Source organism: Dendropsophus ebraccatus, chromosome 5 (genome assembly GCF_027789765.1).
Source record: "Dendropsophus ebraccatus isolate aDenEbr1 chromosome 5, aDenEbr1.pat, whole genome shotgun sequence".
Lineage (NCBI taxonomy): Eukaryota > Metazoa > Chordata > Amphibia > Anura > Hylidae > Dendropsophus > Dendropsophus ebraccatus.
Genome location: NC_091458.1, coordinates 17,872,792 through 17,899,936, shown reverse-complemented (window position 1 = coordinate 17,899,936; position 27,145 = coordinate 17,872,792). Strand labels below are relative to the sequence as shown.

At 43.7% G+C, this 27,145-nt stretch overlaps 1 protein-coding gene across 5 annotated transcripts in view; it reads left to right on the top strand.

The window, feature by feature from the left end:
- Nucleotides 1–27,145, top strand: part of CNTN5 (contactin 5) — a 948,473-nt gene that overhangs the window by 864,279 nt on the left and 57,049 nt on the right. For all 5 annotated transcript variants that reach the window (XM_069969612.1, XM_069969611.1, XM_069969613.1 and 2 more), the window contains 2 exons: nucleotides 7,276–7,434; nucleotides 14,422–14,571. In XM_069969612.1, coding sequence (XP_069825713.1) covers nucleotides 7,276–7,434; nucleotides 14,422–14,571 — 309 coding nt within the window. The remainder of the gene's footprint in view (nucleotides 1–7,275; nucleotides 7,435–14,421; nucleotides 14,572–27,145) is intronic.

Below are 27,145 nucleotides of genomic sequence, written 5' to 3'. Positions count from 1 at the left end.
AAAGATGCCGGATCAACATGTGCTTAATGGAGAAGTTTTGTGCATCTTTAAAGGGGTTATCACAAGATTTTAAGGGTCAAAGTAAAAAAAAATCTTTCAAGTCAACTGGTGTCAGAAAGTTATATAGATTTGTAATTTACTTATATTTCAAAAATCTCAAGTTTTCCTGTACTTATGAGCTGCTGTCCTGCAGGAAGTGGTGTATTCTTTCCAGTCTGACACGGTGCTCTCTGCTGCCACCTCTGTCCATGTCAGGAACTGTCCAGAGCAGGAGAGGTTTTCTATGGGGATTTGCTGCTGCTCTGGACAGTTCCTGACGTGGACAGAGGTGGCAGCAGAGAGCACAGTGTCAGTCTGGAAAGAAAACACCACTTACGGCAGCTAATAAGTACTGGAAGACTGGATTCTTTTAATAGAAGAAAATTACAAACCTCCGGCCCTTTCTAACACCAGTTGATTTGAAAGAAGAAAACTTTTTGGTGAATAACCCCTTTAAGATGAAGTTTTTACTTTTTGGTGATCAACCCCCTTAAAGTGAAGTTTTTACTTCTATTTGTGCTACTTGTTGTCAAATCAATTCTTTTTTCTCTTATTTTTTCTTTTTTTTTTTTTCTTTTTGATTACAAAACAAAGAACAGATTTTCTCCGTAACTTTATTTATAAATGGAATTTAGAGCGGAGCGACTCATTAATTTAAATGTAGGGACTCCGAGCAACAGAGTAACACTAAAAAGAAGGCAAAATAAAAAGTCAGCACGGAAATAGTGCTTAGGCCGTGTTCCCTCTGCCAGAACGGGAGTTAATCTTCAGAATGCTCGCCATTCAGTGTGCTATAACCTTCTGCTCAGCAGACTGCACACAGCACAACAGGCCCGTGTTATCATGGCGAAACGTCTTGCTTGATTTACCAGAAAATCAGATGCACTTACATCTATTTTCTGTTCTGATGATGATGCATTATCATAAAAGGCATTGCATTATTTCTACCGTTCCGGCAAATAGTCCACAAACGCTTCTCTATAGATGGAGGTTTTAATCATAAATCGAGATTTCTCAGTATAAAACAGAGGGAATGCAATTTAAAGAGACATTATAAAGATGAGTGCCGCACGTGAGCGGTCACAATGGGGAAGGCGCTGACGGATACTGAATGCCGGCGATGGGAAGATTCTAGTATTCTTGGTATACTTTTGACGCGGTTTATTGTAAGGAGAGAAAAATATCATTTTATGTTTGTTTTTTTATGTTGTTGTTGTTGTTGTAGTGATTATTGTTATCGTAGAGTAAAGTAAAGGTGTGTGATGTGGAAAATCTAATAATGGTATGCTGGGCTGTATATATATAGTGGTATGCTGTGCTGTGTATATATATATATATATATATATAATGGTATGCTGGGCTGTGTATATATATATAATGGTATGCTGGTCTGTGTATATATAATGGTATGCTGTGCTGTGTGTATATATATATATATATATATATATAATGGTATGCTGGGCTGTGTATATATAATGGTAAGCTGGGCTGTAATATATAATGGTATGCTGGGCTGTAATATATAATGGTATGCTGGGCTGTATATATATATATATATATATATATATAATGCTATGCTGGGCTGTGTATATATAATGCTATGCTGGGCTGTATATACACACACCGGACACTTTATTAGGTACACCATGCTAGTTACGGGTTGGACCCCCTTTTGCCTTCAGAACTGCCTCAATTCTTCGTGGCATAGATTCAACAGGGTGCTGGAAGCTTCCTCAGAGATTTTGGTCCATATTGACATGATGGCATCACACAGTTGCCGCAGATTTGTCGGCTGCACATCCATGATGCGAATCTCCCGTTCCACCACATCCCAAAGATGCTCTATTGGATTGAGATCTGGTGACTGCGGAGGCCATTGGAGTACAGTGAACTCATTGTCATGTTTAAGAAACCAGTCTGAGATGATTCTAGCTTTATGACATGGCGCATTATCCTGCTGAAAGTAGCCATCAGATGTTGGGTCCATTGTGGTCATAAAGGGATGGACATGGTCAGCAACAATACTCAGGTAGGCTGTGGCGTTGCAACGATGCTCAATTGGTACCAAGGGGCCCAAAGAGTGCGAAGAAAATATTTCCCACACCATGACACCACCACCACCAGCCTGAACCGTTGATACAAGGCAGGATGGATCCATGCTTTCATGTTGTTGACGCCAAATTCTGACCCCACCATCCGAATGTCGCAGCAGAAATCGAGACTCATCAGACCAGGCAACGTTTTTCCAATCTTCTACTGTCCAATTTCGATGAGCTTGTGCAAATTGTAGCCTCAGTTTCCTGTTCTTAGCTGAGCGGAGTGGCACCCGGTGTGGTCTTCTGCTGCTGTAGCCCATCTGCCTCAAAGTTGGCCGTACTGTGCGTTCAGAGATGCTCTTCTGCCTACCTTGGTTGTAACGGTTGGCTATTTGAGTCACTGTTGCCTTTCTATCAGCTCAAACCAGTCTGCCCATTCTCCTCTGACCTCTGGCATCAACAAGGCATTTCCGCCCACAGAACTGCCGCTCACTGGATGTTTTTTCTTTTTCAGACCATTCTCTGTAAACCCTAGAGATGGTTGTGCGTGAAAATCCCAGTAGATCAGCAGTTTCTGAAATACTCAGACCAGCCCTTCTGGCACCAACAACCATGCCACGTTCAAAGGCACTCAAATCACCTTTCTTCCCCATACTGATGCTCGGTTTGAACTGCAGGAGATTGTCTTGACCATGTCTACATGCCTAAATGCACTGAGTTGCCGCCATGTGATTGGCTGATTAGAAATTAAGTGGTAACATGCAGTTGAACAGGTGTACCTAATAAAGTGGCCGGTGAGTGTATAATGCTATGCTGGGCTGTATATATAATGCTATGTTGGGCTGTATAGCTAGAAGTATAACCAGTAAGAAGAGGGAGATTGTTATCCCGCTGTATAGAGCTCTGGTGAGGCCACATCTGGAATACTGTGTCCAGTTCTGGAGACCTCACCTACAGAAAGATAATGATAAAATAGAACGGGTCCAAAAACGGCTACAAAAATGGTGGAGGGCGTAGTCCGGAGGAAAGAAGGGAAAGGGGGGACATGATGGAAACCTTTATATATGTTACAGGACTAAATAAGGTTCAGGAGGGGAGTGTTTATAATAGCAAATCTGAAAGGGGGAAAGATTAGAAACAATGGAAGAAAATATTACTTAACTGAAATGAAACTGAGTGGTAGATACTTGGAAAAAACTTCCAGCAGATGTGGTTGGTAAATCTCCAATAACAGAATGTAAACCTGCCTGGTATATACTTCTATCTATCCTAAGATAATAAGAAAGGAAATACTAAAAGGGCCGACTGGTCTTTTCCACTATCTTTTATGTTTCTATGCTTCTATGAACCAGTACAACTGAACTTTTAAAAAGTTCACTCACCTCTATTACTGTGTAGTTTTATAAGCTCCAGGGCTCCCCCTAGTGGTGGCAGCAGTCTCACCTAAACACACTAGGAGGTTAGAAGGTGGCTATTCACTATCTAAATAAAGTACATTGCATTTATTTAAAAGGGAACGGTATCTTAATTTACTCTGACAATGTCAACGGGTCCTTTAAAAGAAAAGAAAAAAAAAAAAAAGGTCATTGAATTCATTGGAGAACGCTCCGGATGTCTCTTTAGATGATTTTTACAAGGTTCTGCATTAATTTTTTTTTCTCCTCAAACTGGTTCTTCTCCTATTTCCTGAGAGTGATTGTGGGGAGTAATATAGCCTGTGGGAAGGAAGGATTCTCCAGCCTAACCATCCAGCTGACAGTATGAATGATTACCAGCCAGCATAAAATGTAATGATATAGCAATGAGAGGAGTGACATCTGCATAGCGGGTCCTGGCTGCCTGTCACACATTCTTCACTGGTGACTACCGCTTGATACATTGCCACATCTCAGCCTTCCAAAGTGCTTTTACAGCATAAAGACTTTGCCTGGGATCCAACCTCTTCTTTATATCTCTCAAGTGCTGTGAAATTTGATTGTCAACATGGAATAAATGTGAAGTCCCCGTAATGAATCACATTTGTCACTTGGCTCCTGATTTTGAAAGTTTTCTACAGAATTTCAATGAGGAGACCTGTGGATTCTCCCGGCCGAAAGACCTAACAGAGCGGCTGGGTGAAAATGTTATTCATCATCACGTACTCCATTAGGAAAGTTAGAGTTAAAGGGGTATTCCTTTTAAACATAACTTTTGATATGTTGCTGCCCATGGTAAGACTAATAATTTCTTCCATAATTGTTATTATCTGTTCAGTCTCCTTCCTCCAGTTCTGAGCTTCTGCTTTCTGCTAGAGACACAAAAAGCTGTGTGTGAGCTTTGCTCTCTGTCTCTTCCTCCTCCCCCCTCCCTTCTGAGATGACTGAGGTAAACAAGTCCCTGGCTGGCTTTATCTGCAACATTGTAACGTCTTTGTTATGCTGGCAGGGATAATAACAGCGAGTTCATCAGCAACTTGACCTCAGAATAATCTTCCTATCAATACAAAGAAGCTTCAATGTTGCAGATAAAGCCTGCCGGGGATGTGTTTACATCAGTCATCTCAGAAGGGAGGGGGGAGGAGGGGGAGATGGAGGGAAAAGCTCACAGACAGTCTTCAGCAGAAAGCAGCAGCTCAGAACTGGGGGAAGGAGACTAAATAGATAATAAAAAGTATTGAAGGAATTGTTAGTCTCACCATGGGCAGCAACATATCAAAAGTTATTTTTGAGTGGAATACTCCTTTAACCCTTAGGCAACCCTGCACGTACCTGTACGTCCAGGGATGCCCACAGGTGTTCAGAGTGGAGCCGCGCAGCAGCCGCCCTCTGAACAGCCGCGGTCCTGGGTGCCGCACGTATCATCGATCTCATCGATCTATGCTGTATTACTATGCAGCATAGATCACAATGAGAGATCAGTGTGCTTATACTATTAGTCCCCCAGTGGGAATAACCCTAACCCCAGGGGGGAATAACCCTAACCCCAGGGGGGAATAACCCTAACCCCAGGGGGACTAACCCTAACCCCAGGGGGGAATAACCCTAACCCCAGGGGGGAATAACCCTAACCCCAGGGGGGAGTAACCCTAACCCCATGGGGAATAACCCTAACCCCAGGGAGAATAACCCTAACCCCAGGGAGAATAACCCTAACTCCAGGGGGGAATAACCCTAACCTCAGCGGAAATAACCCTAACCCCAGGGGGGAATAACCCTAACCTCAGCGGAAATAACCCTAACCCCAGGGGATATAACCCTAACCCCAGGGGATGTAACCCTAACCCCAGCGGGAATAACCCTAACCCCAGGGAGAATAACCCTTACTCCAGGGGGAATAACCCTAACCCCAGCGGGAATAACCCTAACCCCAGGGAGAATAACCCTTACTCCAGGGGGAATAACCCTAACCCCAGGGGGAATAACCCCAACCCCAGGGGGAATAACCCTAACCTCAGGGGGGCTTCTAGTATATGTAGTATACATGTTTGCTATTGCCGCGTGCGTAATCGCCCGAACTATTAATTAATCACATTCCTGATCTCACACGGTAAATGGTGTAAGCGCCAAGAAATCCCAAAGTGCAAAATTGCGCATTTTTGGTTGCATTAAATCCAGAAAAATGTTAATAAAAAACGATCAAAAAGTCGCATATGCGCAATCAAGGTACCGATAGAAAGAAAACATCATGGCGCAAAAAATGACACCTGACAAAGCCCCATAGACCAAAGGATAAAAGCGCTATAAGCCTGGGAATGGAGCGATTTTAAGGAACGTATATTTGTTAACAATGGTTTGAATTTTTTACAGGCCATCACAGTTATAAATGTTACATATCGTTATAATCGTAACGTCTTGAGGAACATGCACAACAAGTCAGTTTTACCCCAGGGCGAATGGTGTAAAAAAAATACCCCCCAAATAAAAGAAATGCATCTTTTTTTTTTTTTTTTTCAATTTCGCCACACATTGAATTTCTTTCTGGTTTCGCAGTGTCCTTTATGGAAAAATTCAGCCTGTCATTGCAAAGTACAATTAGTGACGCAAAAAATAAGGGCTCATGTGGGTTTCTAGGTGAAAAAATGCAAAAACGCAAAAATTTAAATTGGCCCAGTCCTCTAAGGGTTAATAGAACAAGGTCCCGGTTAGTGAAAGCAGAAAGGGACTACAAAGAGTGTGACTCTTTCTGGAGGACCCGACATGACCATGAATTACATGGACAGACCATATGGTTGGGGGAGAAATGTGTAATGCTTCATTATTCCTGTGGAGAGGCTATAGAGAGTTTCCCTTAGCTGTTTCATACCGAGAGAATATCTATTCATATTAATGCTGAAACATCTGATGAGTAACGGGTCTCCTACTTCTCCCCAATAGCAGATGTTGGGGGAGAAAAGGATCGGATGTGTTGGACGTCAACTGGCAGCAGCTTAAAGCGAATCTGTAGCGGCCGCCACTCACCACAAACCACCAGTACCGTTCTCTAGTTGTCATCATGTCGTGTCTGGTCGGTGTTACTCCTGGGGTTGAGGATATGGTTAATAAGTTTTATTCCGGCAGCATATTGAGGCGGGGAGTCAAGAGGGCGGGACCAGAGCATCTGTTCCCTAATCCTGCAGTACCTCTCTCCCCACCTCCATCCAGCCCAGGGGCATGCCAATAAAGAAGGGAGGCGGGGAGTGAGGTGCTGCAGGCCTAGGGCATGGCTGCTGGAGGCCCTGCCCCATTGACCTCTTGCCAAAGTAAAAAAAAATTAACCATAATACTAAGCCCAGGAAGAAGGCCACCACCAACTAGAACCGTGCAAGTCTGCCATATTACACCAAAACTCTTTAAATGTATTTCCCCCTGCTGTGACTTCTTTATAAACAAACATGAAAAAAGGGGTGAGAGGGTGGGCAGAGCGGCTGATAACCGATATGTGGACTGGAGGCTGATATAACGTGAATGTGAGGGAGGGCGTGGATGACTGTTAATAGATAGATAGATAGATAGATAGATAGATAGATAGATAGATAGATAGGAGATAGATAGATAGATAGATAGATAGATAGATAGGAGATAGATAGATAGATAGATAGATAGATAGATAGGAGATAGATAGATAGATAGATAGATAGATAGATAGATAGATAGATAGGAGATAGATAGATAGATAGATAGATAGATAGATAGATAGAAAGAAAGACATTTTTTTTTACATTTTTCTTGTCTTTGTTTTGCAGGTCCTCCGGGCCCCCCAGGGGTGGTGATTGTGGAGGAGATTACGGAGAGTACCGCCACCTTGTCCTGGAGTCCGGGCGCTGACAACCACAGTCCCATACTGTATTACAATCTACAAGCCCGCAGCCCCTTCTCCTTAGGCTGGCAGACTGTGAAGACTGGTAAGTCCCAATCCCTGCTATATACAGAATATATATATATATATATATATATATATATATATATATATATATATATATATATATACACTGAGAGACAATGAGCTCTCCCTATGATAAAGCTCTGTTCTTCAGGTTCTGACCTTACACATCTCCCCTCTCGGATCCCCCGGTGACCTCAGGTCCTTGCATTATAGATCTTTTTCCTTGTATATTCGAGGATGAACCTGGATTCTTCTTTCCCATGTAATATATTTTATTCCTTGGTGGAAGCTGTTGGACATGTGAGCTATTTTGACCATGACCAAAGCCTGAGCCTCCCCATGGAGGGACGGATGAAGAACGGCTGGTAAACACCTCCGGTGCTGCTGAGAGGGAGAAACAATAGGATTGTCTATGAACATGAGCTAATTTCTCCCATAGGGAGCAGGCAGAGGAGCGGCTCATAGGCAGCAGTGACATCCATCTAATGTAAGGTGAGGGGATAGCTTATTGGTCGTATCGCTTTAAGAAGCTAGAACAAGATTATAGGCCATAATAAATCATAGATTATCTTTTTTAATCTACTTAATGAATCTGATCCCCGATATAAACTTAAGAATCCGACTAAAAGTCTCGGAGGCTCGGAAGCAAGTGCGGCCCATCTAATGCCTGTAATCTCCGCGGATCAGCTTCCTTCCCGTACATGCAGATCAGGGGGTTTAGCGGCACACATGGGTTTATCCGTGGAATCTGTGATTCATTAGGAAAATTAACAAGATTTAGAAATCTGATGACTCGGAAAAATATATAACTCTTTACTATGAAACTTTAAATATAGGGGGAAATTTAAAGGAGAACTCAGGGCAGACAGAGTGAGGGTGGGGGAGTGAACCATACAGCCTATGTATGTGTGTACTGAGAGGGGAGAACTTAGGCCAGGGAGGGTGAGGGTGGGGGTGTGAATCATACAACCTGTGTATGGGTGGGTTCACACTGAGGAATCTGTGCAGAAAAGTTCCTGCAAATTCTGCCGCTCGAGCTGTGCCCACGCGGACGATAAAATCCACTTAAAGCGACTCTGTACCCACAATCTGTACCCCCCCAAACCACTGGTTAATCGGATAGCTGCTTTTAATCCAAGATCTGTCCTGGGGTCCGTTCGGCAGGTGATGCAGTTATTGTCCTAAAAACAACTTTTAAACTGGCAGCCCTGTGTCAAACGGCCGTGGTCTGTGCATTAGGCTAGCACAACCTCTCCATCCCTCCTCCCCGCCCTCCTCATCATTAGAATGCTCCAGGCAGATTTTCTACTATTCATCACCTGTGTGAGCACTGCACATGGGCTGGATTGTTAAAGCACCTGTGCAGTGTTCAGACAGGAGAAAATGTTCCAGCGGCATTCCTAATGATGAAGAAGGTGAGGAGGAGGGACGGAGGGGTGGTGCAAAGTTAGGGCACAGATATTCTAGGCCACGGCCGTTTGACTCAGGGCTGCAAGTTTAAAAGTTGTTTTTTAGGACAATAACTGCATCCCCTGCCGAACGGACCCCAGGATAGATCTTGGATTAAAAGCAGCTATCCGATGGTACAAGTGGTTTGGGGGAGGGGTCAGATTGTGGGTACCGATTCGCTTTAAGCATATAATGGACCCAACAGAGAGGGAAGCAGGAGTGCGCAGGGACAAGCGGCAGATTCCTCGGTGACAATTACTCCATGTGCATACAGTATACCCTTATGGACAGAATCACCACAGAGCAGGGCAGCACAGCCTGGAGAAGGGGAGTCTGATTTTAGCTCTATGAGGTACTCAGGAAGCTGCCGTCAGTATATACAGTGAGAACACAGGGAGCTGTTGTCAGTATATACAGTGAGAACACTTACTAATACTTTACACTGAACTATTTTACTATAAAGTGACCAACCCCTTTAAGAAAGGTCTTTTAAAAAAAAAGTTTCGATGTGGCACCTGTGGTGGCTCAGGGTAGGTGAGTATACAAATTATTCTTAGTGCCTCATTAACCCCTTTCTCCTGTTTTCTTCCATTCCTATGCGTGTAGCGTCCATCTGACCGCAGTCGACACAAATTATACAGAGTAGATTATGAAAAACGCAAACATTGTATTTCATAGCAGACACGGTAAACAGAAACAAATGGAATAAAGCCACCGGCAGCCGTATTATTTTATTTTTTACACGGGTAAAGATACAATTGCCGACGTGTTTCTGATCACCCCTTTTTTTTTTTTTTTTATTAGTATTTATTTTGTAAATCAATTTTTCATCATGGCTCTTATTTACCCCGCGCCATAGAAGTAGGCCACAAGTAAAAGCAATTTTTTTTTTCTTCCATTCATCTTCGATTGTCATCTCGCGGCTAACTTAATGAGAATGAATTGCTCAAGCAAGGCTTACTACCCGTGCCTAGAAGAAAATTAATTGCACAACCTCCATACAGTATCTGCAGCTACAATTCTTCCCTGTCTTTTGATAGGATACAATAGCAGATGGTTAACAAGAATCCCCCGTAGGGACGGAGAGAAATGTAGCTGGCATGGCTATTTTTTATAAAAGTGCACTGACAGGCGTGCATCATTATAGAGGAAATTTCGATGTATCATTAGAATAAAGCTTCTAGACCATGCGATAAGCAAACCGGACCGCGTACCTAATCCGCAGCTATATTACGCCAGCCGAAACGACCAAGCCCGTGCCTAATTTGCAGTCACACTTTATTACACGGAAGCCGGTGCATTTAATAGGATGCCGCATGTATAACAATGACATCCATCTCCAAACCTTCAAGGATTTCTGCTTTCATCGTTTTCGAACGAGGGGCAAGAAAACCTTGATGTGTCTGTGGACGTTCAATGTAAATGTAGGTCAAGTCATATTTATAGAAAAAAAAAATCGTTGAAATATGAAGCGGGGTGAGGGCGTGGGATGAATTCTTTCTTCTAGTCGAGATTCCAATTTTTTGTTTGGAAGAGTAGAAGGTGAAAACGGAAAATATTACGTGCGTGGTTAGAGATGAGCCAAAGACCTGAAATTCATTTCCGGTCCAATTATACTCGATTCGGGTCTAAAATAAAATTGCTCCAATTGCCCTGAAGAGTCATGTGTGTGATCACTGCCGGTGGCCCAGTCTTGTCTGCCCTTGTTCGGTCCACCGTAGAGTGCGTCCCCCAGCTTCCTCTCTCCACCCGGCTCGGACTCTTTGCTACCAACACCGCTGCAGTTCCTCCTCTGTCCTCTAGAGCATGGGCTCACTCGCTTTCTTAGATCTTAGATCTTCAGCACGTATTTAAAGTTGCTCCACCCATCCATTCTTGCCTGAGTGTTGTTGGTTTCTTGTGTTCCTAAGCAAAGGGATTTTTCCTGTGTCTGCTATTCCATGTATCTGTGCCTGTTCCTTGGACTGCGCCTACCTGCCCTACACCTTCTGTACCGTTTGCCTATCCTGTTGCCAACCCGTACTGCTTGACCTTCATCTGAACCTCCTGCCCTAATCCGTCACATATCTGCATGTGCCATTGCCTCCTGGTACCATTGATGATTTCACTTTTATAGGATAAATCATAAAGATGTAATAGGTCATTGTCTCCACTTTGGGACTCCCACCTGTTGAGAAAATAAGGCCAAGGTCATGTGTAGGCACTTGACTGTTTCTAAATTCCATAGAATTTAATGGTTTTCTCTTGGCCACCATTGGCCCTTTTTTGGGGAAGTGGGAAAACCCATGGTGATTTACTTACCGGACAAGCCAATAGCTGATCAGTGGGGTGACAACACACAGCCCCCCTGCCATTAGCTGATCAGCTGATCTGCACACTTGCGGCACCAGGAGCAAACACAATGGTCAAAGCCCCAGTTATGTACAAGGTGTAATGGCCGTGACTTACGTCAATGGCTTCAATTACGTCAATGGGAGCTGCACTAAATTAGCACCACCACCAGTACATGTTAAAAGGTGTTGAGATCTTTGGCTCAGTACATTATTTTTACAGGAAATCCTCCTGTTGGTGACCTATCCCTTCAAAGGGATGCCAATTTTTATTTATTTTTTTTCTAAAAAGTGGGAAATCTATTTAGGAAATATCTATAGTTGAAAAACCTCTTTAACGTATACCTGTTATATAGAATGGGAAGAAGTAAGTGGCTGAGTGCACTTTGCCCCTGCTCCATGCACGAGACATAAGCCCATAGACATAGTGAGGTCTAAATGCATTTAAAGGGGTACTCTGGAGAAAAGATTTAAAAAAAAATGATTTTAAGTCAGCATTAAAGTAAAATTACTGTAAAATACTTCTATTTAAAAATCTCCAGTCTTCTAGTACTTATCAGCTGCTGTATGTCCTGCAGGAAGTGGTGTATTCTTTCCAGTCTGACACAGTGCTCTCTGCTGCCACCTCTGTCCATGTCAGGAACTGTCCAGAGAAGTAGCAAATCCCCATAGAAAACCTCTCCTGCTCTGGACAGTTCCTGACATGGACAGAGGTGGCAGCAGAGAGCACTGTGTCAGACTGGAAAGAATACACCACTTCCTGCAGGACATACAGCAGCTAATAAGTACTGGAAGACTGGAGATTTTTAAATAGAAGTAATTTACAAATCTGTATAACTTTCTGACACCTGTCCTTTCAATGCATTCACACCTCACTGTGTCTATAGACTATATACCATTCCTCTATATACTATTTAAGTTAGATCTTCTAACCTCCATAGCTGTGATCTGACTTGTGACTTTGGCTTCCAGACTCGGCAAACACCGTAGTTCTTTTGTCAGCTCAGGTTCCTCCGTAGCTGTGATATATTTGCCGCTCGGCTGCTTGCGCGCTGTTTACAGTGATGGGGAAGGTTCGCGGTGTGGCGCACACTGTTTATCGCCACCTGAAGCAATAAATTGCCGATGTATCAACACTTCCAAAATTGGATCACAAGCCCAAATGCCTCCAGCCATCAGGCTCTTACGGAAAAGGAATAATGGGAGGTTCACGCCACCCGAAAGGCTTTATATAAATAACACCGGAGCCAAGTGACTGCCGAGCTTTCTCACTTTTATTGCTGAAACTAATATAATCTGTCTGGGATGTAATAACATTATGTAGAAAACAAAATGGATTAAAGCACCGCGCTACCTGCCCCTACCAAGCTCTTTATGGCTTCTTATATTAAAGGCATATTTTACAAGTTGGGAGGATTTTCATGAATTTACTCGCTTCACGTTTTGAATCTGAAGTTCTCCTTTTAAAGGGGTACTCCAGCTAAAATATTTTTCTTTCAAATCAACTGGTTTCAGAAAGTTATATAGATTTGTATTTCACTTCTATTTAAAAATTTCCAGTCTTCCAGTACTTATCAGCTGCTGTATGTCCTGCAGGAAGTGGTGTATTCTCTCCAGTCTGACACAGCGCTCTCTGCTGCCACCTCTGTCCATGTCAGGAACTGTCCAGAGCAGCAGCAAATCCGCATAGAAAACCTCTCCTGCTCTGGACAGTTCCTGGCATGGACAGAGGTGGCAGCAGAGAGCACTGTCAGATTGGATAAAAACAACATTCCCTGTACCTCTGTACTGTATGCGTAGAAAAAGCGCTGTGAAATCTGTTGGCGCTATAAAAAAAAAAAAAATATATATATATATATATATATATATATATATATATTATTATTATTTTTTATTATTATTATTAATATTATTATTATTATTATTATTATTATTACAGGACATACAGCAGCTGATAATTACTGGAAGACTCAAGATTGTTAAATACAATTAAATTAAAAATTTATATAACTTTCTGAAACCAGTTGATCTGAAGGAAAAAGATTTTCGCTGGAGTACCCCTCTAAATGGACAGTAATACCCTAAAAATTCGAGGATCATTAAGCTTAGTGTCCCTGGGATCTTGGCGATCAGCTCTAACCTGCGGGAGAAACTAGTAGAAAGTGCTCAGCTTCCCTAAAGTGCCCCCACAGGCAAAAATGAAGAATTACACGGAGACCATTGAAACCAGTAGGCAGCTCATGTCATGGATGGGCATGTTGGGTCCTCCAAAGTGGGAGACGCTCTTTATAGCTGCTTTCCTTTATAGATGAAAATTCTGATCTGGGAAATTTCAGTATAGTAAAACTTCAAAATTTTTTGAAGAACTAAAAAAAAAAAAAAAAAGAAAGAAACTTGAATAGGACCCCCCCCCCCCCCAAAAAAAAAAAAAACATTTTTAATCCTGCCGCTACAGTGTGTGTCTTTGTGTGTGTGATGGGGCAAGAGGGGGAGACTCAAAGTAGTTTGCACTATGCTGAATTAGAAATGTGAGGGGTGTATAGATGGATTGTCCAGATATGTCGACATTTATTTCTCTTTAATTAAAGGGGTACCTCTGGCATAAAAATCTTTTAAATCAACTGGTTTCAGAAAGTTATAATTGTTATAATAGTTAGAATTGTAATTTACTTCTTTTTAAAATTGTCAGACTTCCAGTACTTATTAGCTGATGTATGTCCTGCAGGAAGTGGTGTATTTTTTCCAGCCTGACACAGTGCTCTCTGCTGCCACCTCTGTCCATGTCAGGAACTGTCCAGAGCAGCAGCAAATCCTCATAGAAAACCTTTCCTGCTCTGGACAGTTCCTGACATGGACAGAGGTGGCAGCAGAGAGCACTGTGTCAGACTGGAAAGAATACACCACTTTCTGCAGGACATACAGCAGCTGACAAGTACTGGAAGACTTCTGATTTTTAAATACAAATAAATTACAAATCTACAAAGGAAATAACTTTCTCAAATGCAATATATTATCGTGATATGCCAACAGCAAAGGCAGGCTGCAATCCACACTACAACCAGATTGGGGTCAAAGTGAAATATTTTGGTGGAGAGGCGCCCCCTTTAGGTCCACAGGAGGTTTGAACACAACCACATGGAGCCTCTTGACTAAACAAGTTCAGATGCTATATACTATCTGCTACTACTTGCTGCTAGTTTATCAATTGTTTCTTCTCTCTTGGACAGTTCCAGACATTATAAGTGGAGACATGGAATCAGCCATGGCAGTCGATCTGAATCCCTGGGTGGAATATGAGTTTCGAGTAGTAGCCACTAATAGCATTGGAACCGGAGATCCCAGCATCCCATCCCGAGTCATCCGGACCAGTGAAGCAGGTAAAGAAAACATACAGTATATGTATATGTATTAATGGCCTATCCTTAGAGTAGATTGTCAATATTACATTAATCGGACACTGACAACCGGTACCCCACCAATCAACTTTTTTGTCAGAATCACAGTTTCTGTATGTAGATGGAAGTATAAAAGGAAGTGGACAGCTCCATGCATTGTGTAGTGGCCTTACTGGGTTACTGCATCTCCCTTCTTATTTACTTAATGGGAGCCAAGCTGCTGTAACCCAGAGCAGGAGACACTCTTTGTAACCTTTTCTACTGTGGCCAAAACAGGTTGATCTTGAGCAGATGACCCCCACTACATGGTTTCTTTAAAGGGGTACTCATCCATACATCCACTATGCACAGTCACTGAGACACCACTAACATACACATACACACACTTCCTGACACACATTACTGACTGACACACACATACACATTATTTACTGCTCTAAACACATTCTGACTGACACACACAATACTAAATGGCACATACACATTACTGACTGACACACACATTACTGACTGACACACACATTACTAAATGGCACACACACATTACTGACTGACCCACACATTACTGACTGACCCACACATTACTGACTGACACACACTCTACTAACTGACACACACATTACTAAATGGCACACACATTACTGACTGACACACACATTACTAACTGACACACACATTACTTAATGGCACACACATTACTGACTGACCCACACATTACAGACTGACACACACATTACTGACACACACACACTGACATACGTATTACTGACTGACACACATTACTGACTGACACACACATACACATTATTTACTGCTGTAAACACATTCTGACTGACACACACAATACTAAATGGCACATACACATTACTGACTGACACACACATTACTAAATGGCACACACACATTACTGACTGACCCACACATTACTGACTGACACACACATTCCTGACACACACACACACTGACATACTTATTACTGACTGACACACTACTGACTGACTGACACATACATTACTGACTGACACACACATTACTAAATGGCACACACATATTACTGACTGACCCACACATTACTGACTGAAACACACATTACTGACACACACACACTGACATACTTATTACTGACTGACACACACTACTGACTGACTGACACATACAGTACATTACTGACTGACACACACATTACTAAATGGCACACACACACATTACTGACTGACACACACATTACTAACTGACACACACATTATTGACTGCTGTACACACATTCTGACTGACACACACACACACATTACTAAATGGCACACACCCACATTACTGACTGACACATATTAGTGACTGACAGACACACTTACTGACACATTCATTACTGAATGACACCCACACATTGCTGACTAACACACACTCCTTACTAACACACACATTACTGACTGACACACACACACACATACACATTACTGACTGACACACACATTATAGACTGCTGTACACACATTCAGACTGACACACACATTACTAACACACACATTACTGACTGACACACACATTACTGACTGAAACATATTACCATACCTCCCAACTTTTGCAAAGAGCAAAGAGGGACATGTGCGCCGTGGTCCCCATAGCCACGCCCCCATAGCGACCCTCCATAGCCACGCCCCCATAGCGACCCTCCATAGCCACGCCCCCATAGCGACCCTCCATAGCCACTCCCCTACAGTCACCACATGCTGCTGACTGAATAGTGCCCGATATAGTATCCAATCCCCCCAAAAATGCCCGATATAGTATCCAATCCCCCATTATAGTGCCCCACATAGTATCCAATCCCCCCAATAGTGCCCACATAGTATCCAATCCCCATATAGTGCCCCACATAGTAGCCAATCCCCCATAGAGTGCCCCGCATAGTAGCCAATGCCCTCATATATGCCCCACATAGTAGCCAATGCCCCATATAGTGCCCACATAGTAGCCAATGCCCCCATATATGCCCCACATAGTAGCCAATGCCCCATATAGTGCCCCACATAGTAGCCAATCCCCCCATATATGCCCCACATAGTAGCCAATGCCCCCATATAGTAGCCAATCCCCCATATAGTGCCCCATATAGTAGCCAATCCCCCCATATAGTGCCCCACATAGTAGCCAATCCCCCAATATAGTGCCCCACATAGTAGCCAATCCCCCATATAGTGCCCCACATAGAATCCAATCCCCCATATAGTAGCCAATGCTACATATAGTGCCCCACATAGTAGCCAATCCCCATATAGTGCCCACATAGTAGCCAATGCCCCCATATAGTGCCCCGCATAGTAGTCAATGCCCCCATATAGTGCCCCACATAGTAGCCAATCCCCCCATATATTGCCCCACATAGTAGCCAATCCCCCATATAGCGCCCCACATAGTAGCCAATCCCCCCATATAGTGCCCCACATAGTAGCCAATCCCCCCATATAGTGCCCCACATAGTAGCCAATCCCCCCATATAGTGCCCCACATAGAATCCAATCCCCCCATATAGTAGCAAATCCCCCATATAGCACCCCATATAGTAGCCAATCCCCCATATAGTGCCCACATAGTAGCCAATCCCCCCACATAGTAGCCAATCCCCCATATAGCGCCCCACATAGTAGCCAATCCCCCCATTTGTGTGGCCTGACCAGAAAAACAATAAACCAGTAACTCACCTGTCCGCCGTTCCCAGCAGCTCCTCTCACAGCAGAGCGCGCACTCCCGTCATCCTCTGGGGCGGGCAGCGGGGTATACAGACACTGACTGTACCGGAAGTGATTCATGATAAAGGCTTCCGGCACAGTCAGTGTCTGTATACCCCACTGCCCGCCCCGGAGGATGATGGGAGTGCGCGCTCTGGGACGGGGAGGATGACGGGAGAGGAGCTGCTGGGGCCGGCGGACAGGTGAGTTACTGGTTTATTGTTTTTTTGGTGGGGCAACATATAATGCAAGACACTGGGTGCCATTCCGGGACCGCGGGACAGCACCCCGTAAACGGGACTGTCCCGCGGAAAACGGGACGGTTGGGAGCTATGATATTACTGACTGAAACACACACATATTACTGACTGACACGCACACGCACACACAACACTTACAGCTCATTCTTCTTCCTCTACCTCTTTGTGGGGCTGGGACCTGCGGGTCATGTGATCAGGTCCTTATCTCTCTCACTCTCTCTGTGCAGAACGCTCACAGATCCTGATCCTTCTCTGTCTTCTGATGTTCAGCGCTCTACCTGTACTACAATGAGCAGACTGAACATCAGAAAACTGGGCCCCTCTCTCTCTCTCTGGGCCCCTGGAGGCGCTGGGGCCCCAACACTTGCCCCGGTAATCTCTGTGCTGATGCCAGCCCTGGTTGAAATGCATTATGCTACAGGCAATAGGAAGAAATAAAAGGAATGCAGCGAGCACTCTATCTGAGCTGAGGCGAGATTATTAGACATCTCCAGCTTGGCTGGGGGGCTGAACCTTTAGCATCCTGCATGTTTTGACTTAACGTTCCGGGTGATTACTTCAATGCTTCATCCTGCAGGCACTAACCTCTTCTGGAAGTAAGAGATAATAGCAATAACCATATGGGAAGCATATAACATTACCATACACTGGTGGAATGGATGCCGACTAAGGGATCCGGGGAGGAATCTTAATTGCTATTACGAAAGTCAATATGCAATTTATTTTCCCCTTCTCAGACATAGACAATAATTGCCAAATGTTTTACTGGGGATGTGATTGCCTTTGGTCAGGTCAATAGAACTATAACTATAGGACGAGTATTCCAGCCGCTCACCATTCAACTCGGCATTGTCCTCCCCTCCACGTCTTCCCTTTATGTAAGTGCGAGTGCCCTTCACAGAGATGGCGTCAGGTGAATGGGATGGAGAGTGGAAGCACAATGTGTAGTGGGCAGCGAGGTCACGTCTCTTCTACAGACCGCACACCGCCAGGCTCCATGGAAGATTCCCCCACTTCCTCCATCATCCGAGCAGAAGTGATGGAAGTGAGAACAATAGAGCGTTGTGAACAAAACAACAAACACGGCTAAACTAAGTCCGTCTATAATGGAGAGTTAGAGAGATGACAAAGGGTATTCACTGCGGTGGGCGATTGTGGACAAATAAAAAACTAGAAGAGAGTGATGGGAGAGACGTTAAAAAGACAGATCGATAGGTGATAGACAAATGGTAGATAGAGGAAAGATGGGAAGATGAAGATAGATAGATAGATAGATAGATAGATAGATAGATAGATAGATAGCGGGGCATAACTAGAGATACCCAAATATCCCTCCAGGGAAGGAGAACCTGTTGCCAAGGGGTGACGACTCCCAGTGGCAAGATCACCAAACTAATTAGAGTGCCATGGACCCCAGGGCAAATTCTGGATCTATCCCTCAATGGTGGGACGGGACAATGATACCAGTTTCCCAAGGCTATCTTCTTTGATCATTGTTCTCATTCCCTGTTCTTCTACACATGACTCAGACCACTAGACGACGTCCACCACCCACTACCATCTTAGGGGTCTTATTTTTGTAACACCCATGCCAACTGTGACCGTTGCAGTTAAAGTGAGTAAATGAGTTGGTCCTCAGTAGGGTATATATGCCCCCCCAATAGACAAGTATTTCCTCCAAAAGGTAGGTATGTCCCCCAGTAAATAGGTAGTTCCCCTATTATGTAGGCATGTCTTCTCAGTAGAAAGTATATCTCCCCAGTAGGCAGGTACTGTATGTCCGCCCAGTAGGCAAGCATGACCCCCAGTAGGTAGATAGTTGACCCATTTGGCAGATATGTCCAGGTATATCCTTCTAGTAGGCAGGTATTTCCCCCAGTAGGATGGTAGTTCCCCCATTAGTGCAACAGCTCACCACTAATGGCAAAAGACAGACCATATACAGATATGAAAATCGCTAAAGGCAGCCCCCCGGCTGCTAAAAAAAAATCTCCATAAAAATAATGAGGCTCTTAGTTACCATTTGAAAATAGTGTAAACCACCCCACCATCGTAAATGCTCATGCCCCGGATGGAACCTCCACTGTACTATGGCCTCTCCATGGCATATAATAAGCCTATGCTCTGGGCATGCAGGATCCATCTAATACTAGAAATTATAATAACTACTTGGGTGGGATTGGTGGAGTGCACAACCAAGAAGAGGCAGCCCCCCCCCACCCCCACTCTTTTCCGGTCTGGAACACAAACAAAAAAGACAGATTTAGACAGCTCTCGTACAACGCCATACACTGAAATTGCAAACACACAAAAAGACAAAAAGTGCAACAGCTCACACTTTTTGTGTGTTTCCAATTTCAGCCATGGCAATGTGCTCCTGCCTAGTGCAAATGGTGTTGTAGGAGAGCAGGCTAGAGATTAGCGAACCTTTAGCATGCTTTAGTCTATCCGAACCCAATCGTTCGGCATTTGGCTCCTGAACTTGGATAAAGCCCTAAGGCTATGTGGAAAACATGAATATAGTCATTGGCTGTATCCATGCTTTCCAAACAACCTTAGAGCTTTATCCAACTTTAGCAGCCACTGCTGATCAAATGCCGAACGATCGGGTTGGGTTCGCTCATCTCTAGAGCAGACCAAATTGTCTTATTTTGCCAGAGTTCTCCCATTAGGCAGGTATGGTTTCCTGGTAGGTAGTTCCTTCATTAGGTAGATAGTCATGCATTTTTACCCCCCCCCCCAATAGGTAACTAGTAGATGGTTCCCCTATTATGGAGGTACATGTCCAGAGTAGTCAGGTATGTCCTTGCCAGTAGGCAGGTCCCCCCCATTGGGCGGGTATGGTTCCCAATTAGGTAGGCAATTCCACCTATTACATATGTTTGTCCCCCCCAGTAGGAATGAAGGGGAAAAAGGGTAGATAGATAGATAGATAGATAGATAGATAGATAGTGGTATGTCACTGCAGTACTCCACCAGTGATGGTAGTGTTGTGACGCCATTGATAGTCCAGCACACAGGTGTGATGTTGGTAGCTGTTTTAGTGTGGCCGGTCTGTAATGTTCCCCAAATGGTTGGTGACCAACCGGATTGTGATGGGTCCCTTCTCAGGGTAGTCTTGAGTGGCAATTGACCCACCTGAACTATCGGTACTGCCACCCACAGAAAGGGGTGAAATGACCCGAGGTGTTCGGCTAATGTGTATACAGTAGGTGCTAGTGCGGATCAAAAGATGACCCAGTGATGAAAATATAGAACAGCTTTACTGTCCAGTCTCTTGATAATACAAACACTTTGGCAGCTAATAGATAAATCTTTGTACAGACTTTAGCTCTTAAACTTGTTTGTTCTGCAGAGATGCTTGAAGGTGTAGAATAGGGTAGAGGTAGTTGTAGCGGTGCTTGAAGAGTTGGAAACAGAGTAGAACAGTGTAGAGGAGAGGAGTTTGTCAAAGAAATCCCAACCCAATGTAGTACTGTGCTCTCCTGGAACTTGAAGAGATACTTGAAAGTAAGAAGTTTACTTGTACCCGTGTATAGACCATAGTCTGACAACCTTCTGCCCTACAGTGTCCAGTCTCCTATCCTAATAGGGTGATATAAACCCCAGCCGTGGTTATCTGATTGAAGCTAAGTGTCCAAGTCTTCCCATTTACCTGCACTGCAAGATGGAATACGTAGACCTTCTTGGTAGCTTTGTTCTATCCAGATTAGTTCCTCTTGTATACCAGGATACTGCTCTGCACTTTTTAGACTTGTTTATGATGTGGACTAGGATAATCCCCGACTCTTCTACCTTTGTAGTGTCTAGCACTGCATAATAGATATAGTAGATAGACTGAAAGAACTAAGGGGGAGATTTATCAAACATGGTGTAAAGTGAAACTAGCTCAGATTCTACTTTTCATTCCTCACAGACTCTTTGGAAAATGAAAGGTGGAATCTGATTGGTTGCTAGGGGCAACTGAGCCACTTTTACTTTACACCATGTTTGATAAATCTCCCCCTAAGTGTCTCTAGTTGCTTCTGCATACACGTGTCTTAGACTCAACTGACTGAACACACTATCTGAACTGAACTTGTCCCGAACTAGGGTCCTGGCAGAGCCAGGCCCTGGATTGGCTACAGCAGGGATGTCTGCTCTGTGTGTCCTCCTACCATGAGAATCTGAGTAGAACTGACGCTACACCTCCTCCCACAGGTGACTACTTCCTACAGGGTTATGCAAGGGACCCTGTGGGTGGTGGAAAGGAATGTGTGCAAAGAAAGGAAGAAGAGTGAAAGGCTAGAAAGAAATAACATTTCTCATAGGTCAGGAAAAGCACATGGTACATATAAAACAGTAACCCTTTGTTATCTTCAGCTGTGCAACACATAAGAGCATACATATAAAATACTGACATCTTGTGGTGAAACTACAAATTACCTTCATCATCACTTAACCTGAAATAAGGAGCTTTTGTGACAGGTGTACAAGAAAGAACATCCATGGTGGGACACCACGGATAGGAGATAGATAGATATGAGAGCAATCTTCTGGTGCCAATTCTTCTAACTCTCCGTACTCCATCCCATTCCAGAAGTGGAGGGATCTCTTTCCTGATTTGGTTCGGAGAACGAGAGCTCTGGACACAGGCCACTAGGGTTTACATATTTAAAGAAAATCAGTTTTTGGGGTATGGTTTGGAAGTAAGGACCAGGTGTTAACTTGTGCTCTACATAGAATGGAGGGAGATCATTGACAAACCTAAAAATTGCGGTAAGAGTGTTGGTGTTTTCACCTCCACCCCAGTCCCAATGCTGTATAGTCTGATTAGATTCTATGGCATATACGCCTTATAATACATTCGGTACATTCTACAGTACCCTATAAACAAACTAAATAAAAATTACAGGTTGATCATATACATTACATATACATTCCTAAATATAGTATATATATGAGCCAGGAAAGTCCCTGTCCTCTCCATGCAAGGAGACGACACACAGCCCGGTGTCTTTGTGGCTAAGGTCATAGTGAAACGACTCCTTCCATCATTACTATTAATCATTTATATATAAGCCATCAACAGTTGGGGTGCAATAAATATGCAAATCCAGCATACATATTTAGACAGATGCAAATAACTAAGATGGTCGTCCTCATGAATATTCATCGAGCTCCATGTGGTGCAGGTAATAAAAAATAAGTGTTACCTCTGCATAGATTTCATTTTACAAGTCTCTGTTTGCCGTCTTGAGCGAGGGAGCCGCCTCTGTTCCTGACGCTCACGTATGCGCCGAGCGCGGCTCTTTATCTTTACGGCCCGGGTGATTATGACTCCCTGACTGTACCTGGACGGGAGAATATGCCGCATGTTTATAAATAAATGGCGGTGATAAGAATGATTGACATTTAAAGGATTTGTACCATGTGGCTGGCGATAGGCAGATGGCGACTACAATAGCTTACCAGACGCAGAGCCTCACGGAACAGACAGTAATGGAGGCGGCTTAGAGGAAATTTATCATGAGAAGATGGCAGATTAATTTCATCAGGTTTTTATTATAAACATTGGATGTGACTATATTGAAATATTTCGGTTTTTATACTGGTCCCTGGAGCACTAAAATAGGCTGACGTGGTTCCTGGTTTTAGTAGCTCTTTTTTGGTGTGTTTTGCTGTATAGACTGGGACAGTAAGCAGAGTCATCTCATAAGAGCAGCGATTAGAAGGCTCTTACTACTAGAGATGAGCAAATATATTCATTCAAGTGCAGTACTCGAAAGTACTTGATACTCTTACGAGTTTTGCATGGTACTCATGTAAAATAGCAAGTCTCCTCCTCACATCCCCGACTTTAATTAGGCAATAAACATGCGGGGAAGGAAGGGGCTGGCACATGTTGGCTGCAGCTCTAGCAGGGATTGGCCGCATCAGGTGAGCTGGGTGTATATAGACCCAGATCACCTGATGCTTGATTCATTAATGTTCTGTTAACTGAGAGGGAGATCTGCTGGGGCAGGGACAGAGCAGGTGTAGGGCTTACAGTAGTTTTAATACTTAGGTAGAAGAGTAGCTAACAAACACCCAAAGTCCTTTTCAGGACTAGAACTCTCACTGTGATACCACCCCCGAAAAAATATTACATGCAATATACCAGTATTATACAGTATGCTGACAGTGGTACAGTATACTGGTACTGGTATATAGCTAGTATACAGTGTCGAGACTCCTGTCCGAATAGGGTGATATAAGCTCCAGCCGTGGTTATCTGGGTGAAGCTAGGTGTCTGAGTCTTCCCGTTTACCTGCACTGTGAGATAGAATACGTAGACCTTCTTGGTAGCTTTGTTCTATCCAGGTGAGTTCCTCTTGTATACCAGGATACTGCCCTGCACCCAAAAGTCCCTTTCAGGACTAAAACTCTCACTGTGACACCAACCTAAAAAAAATATTACATACAATATACCAGTATTATACAGTTTACTAACAGTGGTACAGTATACTGGTACTGGTATATAGCTAGTATACACAGTTGTAAACTCTACTACAGTTATATGCTATTTTATTAGTTATTATATACGTTATATTTGTTATTGGATTACACAGTAGGTGAACTAGGATTAATCCACAATTTTGAAAAGTGCTTTTTAGGACTAGTGATATCAATATACCAGTACTAGATGGTCTTCTCAGTCTAATAGTGGTCCAGTATACAGCTAGTACAGCGGTCTGGGAGTCCATGCATGCTCCCTCTGCTGTTCCTGTTCCATTTCCTTTGTGTTTCCATCAATGCTCACGTCTCCCATTGACTTTAATAGGGTTTGTTGCTTGTGCATTAGAGTATTGAAAAATACTCAACACAAATAACGAGCATTCGAGTATTTTAGTGCTCGCGCATCTCTACTAACTCCTTCTAAAAGAAAATCCAACTAATAAGGAGTCTCTTTATTTATACTAAAGACTTGTATGTTTGGCATGTCATGGCTGGATTTTCATGGTAAAGCCAGATAACACTGCACAGTACCAAGCCTCGAGAGCTGTAACACTTTCCTTGGACAAGGGTGCAATAGATATTTGATCCTTAGAGGTGTTGCTTTACATTTGGGCAGTTGGGTGTGTTCTTTTCATGGGCACAGCTTCTTGAAGGTAATGGTAATCTTTAAAGAGACCCTATCAGTTGGTTTGTGGTGTCCTATCTCAGGGTAGCATAAACTAGTGACAGAGAAGCTGAACAGAATGATGTATCACTTATATTGTTCTGTGCAGCTCATTCGTAGATATCCTCGTGAAGGCTGGGTTCACACTGAGGAATTCTCGCAGATTTTCAGGCAGATTCCGTCTGTAATTCCGCCCATAAAGAATGAACATTGTGAATGTACATTGGCTTTAATGGGCTTTCCACTTATTTGTTCACACAGAGGAATTTCCGTGCTGAAATTTTCACCACAGATCCGCTTTCCGCCCGAAGAATTGACATGTTAATTCTTTGGCCCCGTTCACACTGAGCAAGAACGGCGGAAGTCTGCAGCGGACCTCTCCGCCTCGGAATCCCGTCGTACTCAGTGTCCTGCTTCGAGTGCATGAGAGGGCGCACACGCGCATGCTTCCTCCCCTCTCCGCTCAAAGAAAGGACATGACACTTCTTTTAGCGGAGAGCGGAGGAGCACGCGCCCTCTCATTTACAGAAAGCAGGACACTGAGCATGGCGGGATTCCGCGGCGGAGAGGTCCATCGCGGACTTCCGCCATTCTTGCTCAGTGTGAACGGGGCCTTTGGGCGGATTCCGCTAGAGGAATCCTATAGGAGTCAATAGGGCTTGAATTCTGCTTGAAATTCTGCTTGCATTCCGCTTAAATTGTGCTCCTATTCCGCCAGAGCTGAATAGGTGAGGAATTTCAAGCAGAAAACTTTTCTCCAGAATTCCTCAGTGTGAACCCAGCCAATAACATGGACAGTAAGTAGTCCTTTCTAAACTTACATCAACCTTCAGTAACATAGTCATGACAAGTCCTCTTAAAGGGCCACTGTCATTAGAAATTTTTTTTGATATGTCAGAAACTCCCTCCCCTCTTTAAAAAAAAACCAGGAGAAGCTTCACTCAGCTCGCTCTCTTCGTCTCCATCTCACTGTATGAGACAACCTCCTTGGACTTACAATGGATCTTATGATGTGAGCGAGCCGGACAGTGAAGACAGTCGGACAGGACAAAGCCCTTAGGCAAAAGTGGAACAATTGCATTGCATATGACCCAGATTTATTTTTTTATGCCCCAGATCTCCCAGTGTTCACCAACTGTTACTGATTAGAGATGAGCGAACCTGGAGCATGCCCGACTCCATCCGAACCCGATCGTTCGGCATTTGATTAGCGGCGGCTGCTGAAGTTGGATAAAGCCCTAAGGCTATGTGGAAATCATGGATATAGTCATTGGCTGTATCCATGTTTTCCAGACAACCTTACAGCTTTATCCAACTTCAGCAGCCCCCGCTAATCAAATACCGAACGTTCGGGTTCGGATGAACTCAAACCCAAACCCGGTTCGCTCATCTCTATTACTGATGTTATGTCCTACTATGGTGTCTCATGATTCTTCTGATTCTACCAATACCTTGTCATTCAACTTCACCGGCAAATTAAAGGGTTTTCTGGAGCTACATAAATGGCACAAATATCCCAAATTTTCTAGAAGAGTAGAGTCCACCTCCATACTCTTTCCCACAGTCTTAGATGTAAACTCTTATAAGGAAAATGTTTAGGTGTCCTCGTATTTTTTGGTCTTGTAGAGTAGTTGAATATTGCGAGTTAATTTACGATGCCGAACGGTCTGAATTTATGCAAATTAACTTCATGTACAGATGAAATGTTTGCACAACATTCCACATCTGCCGGGTATAGACGCAGTAATGGGTTTAATCTATCAGCTGGGAACTTTTTTTGCTTCTTTTTTTTGAAGAGTCACGTTCTGCTTTTAATAAACCTTGTAAATGAACAGAGATGTCAGTGTCAGCCGCCCACAATTATGACTGCTATATAGCGATGTCAGTGCCAGCCACCGACAAATATCACTCCTATATAGAGATGTCAGTGCCAGCCGCTGACAACTATGGCTCCTCTATAGAGATGTCAGTGCCAGTACCCAACAACTATCACTCCTATATAGAGATGTCATTGCCAGACGCAGACAACTATGACTCCTATATAGAGATGTCAGTGCCAGCCAACAACTATGGCTCCTATATAGAGATGTCATTGCCAGTACCCAACAACTATCACTCCTATATAGAGATGTCAGTGCCAGCCGCTAACAACTATGACTCCTATATAGAGATGTTAGTGCCAGCTGCCGACAACGATCACTCCTATATAGAGATGTCAGTGCCAGCCGCTGGCAACGATCACTCCTATATAGAGATGTCAGTGCCAGCCGCCCACATTTATCACTCCTATATAGAAATGTCAGTGCCAGCCGCTGACAACGATCACTCCTATATAGAGATGTCAGTGCCAGCCGCCAACAACTATGACTCCTCTATAGAGATGTCAGTGCCAGCTGCCAACAACTATGACTCCTCTATAGAGATGTCAG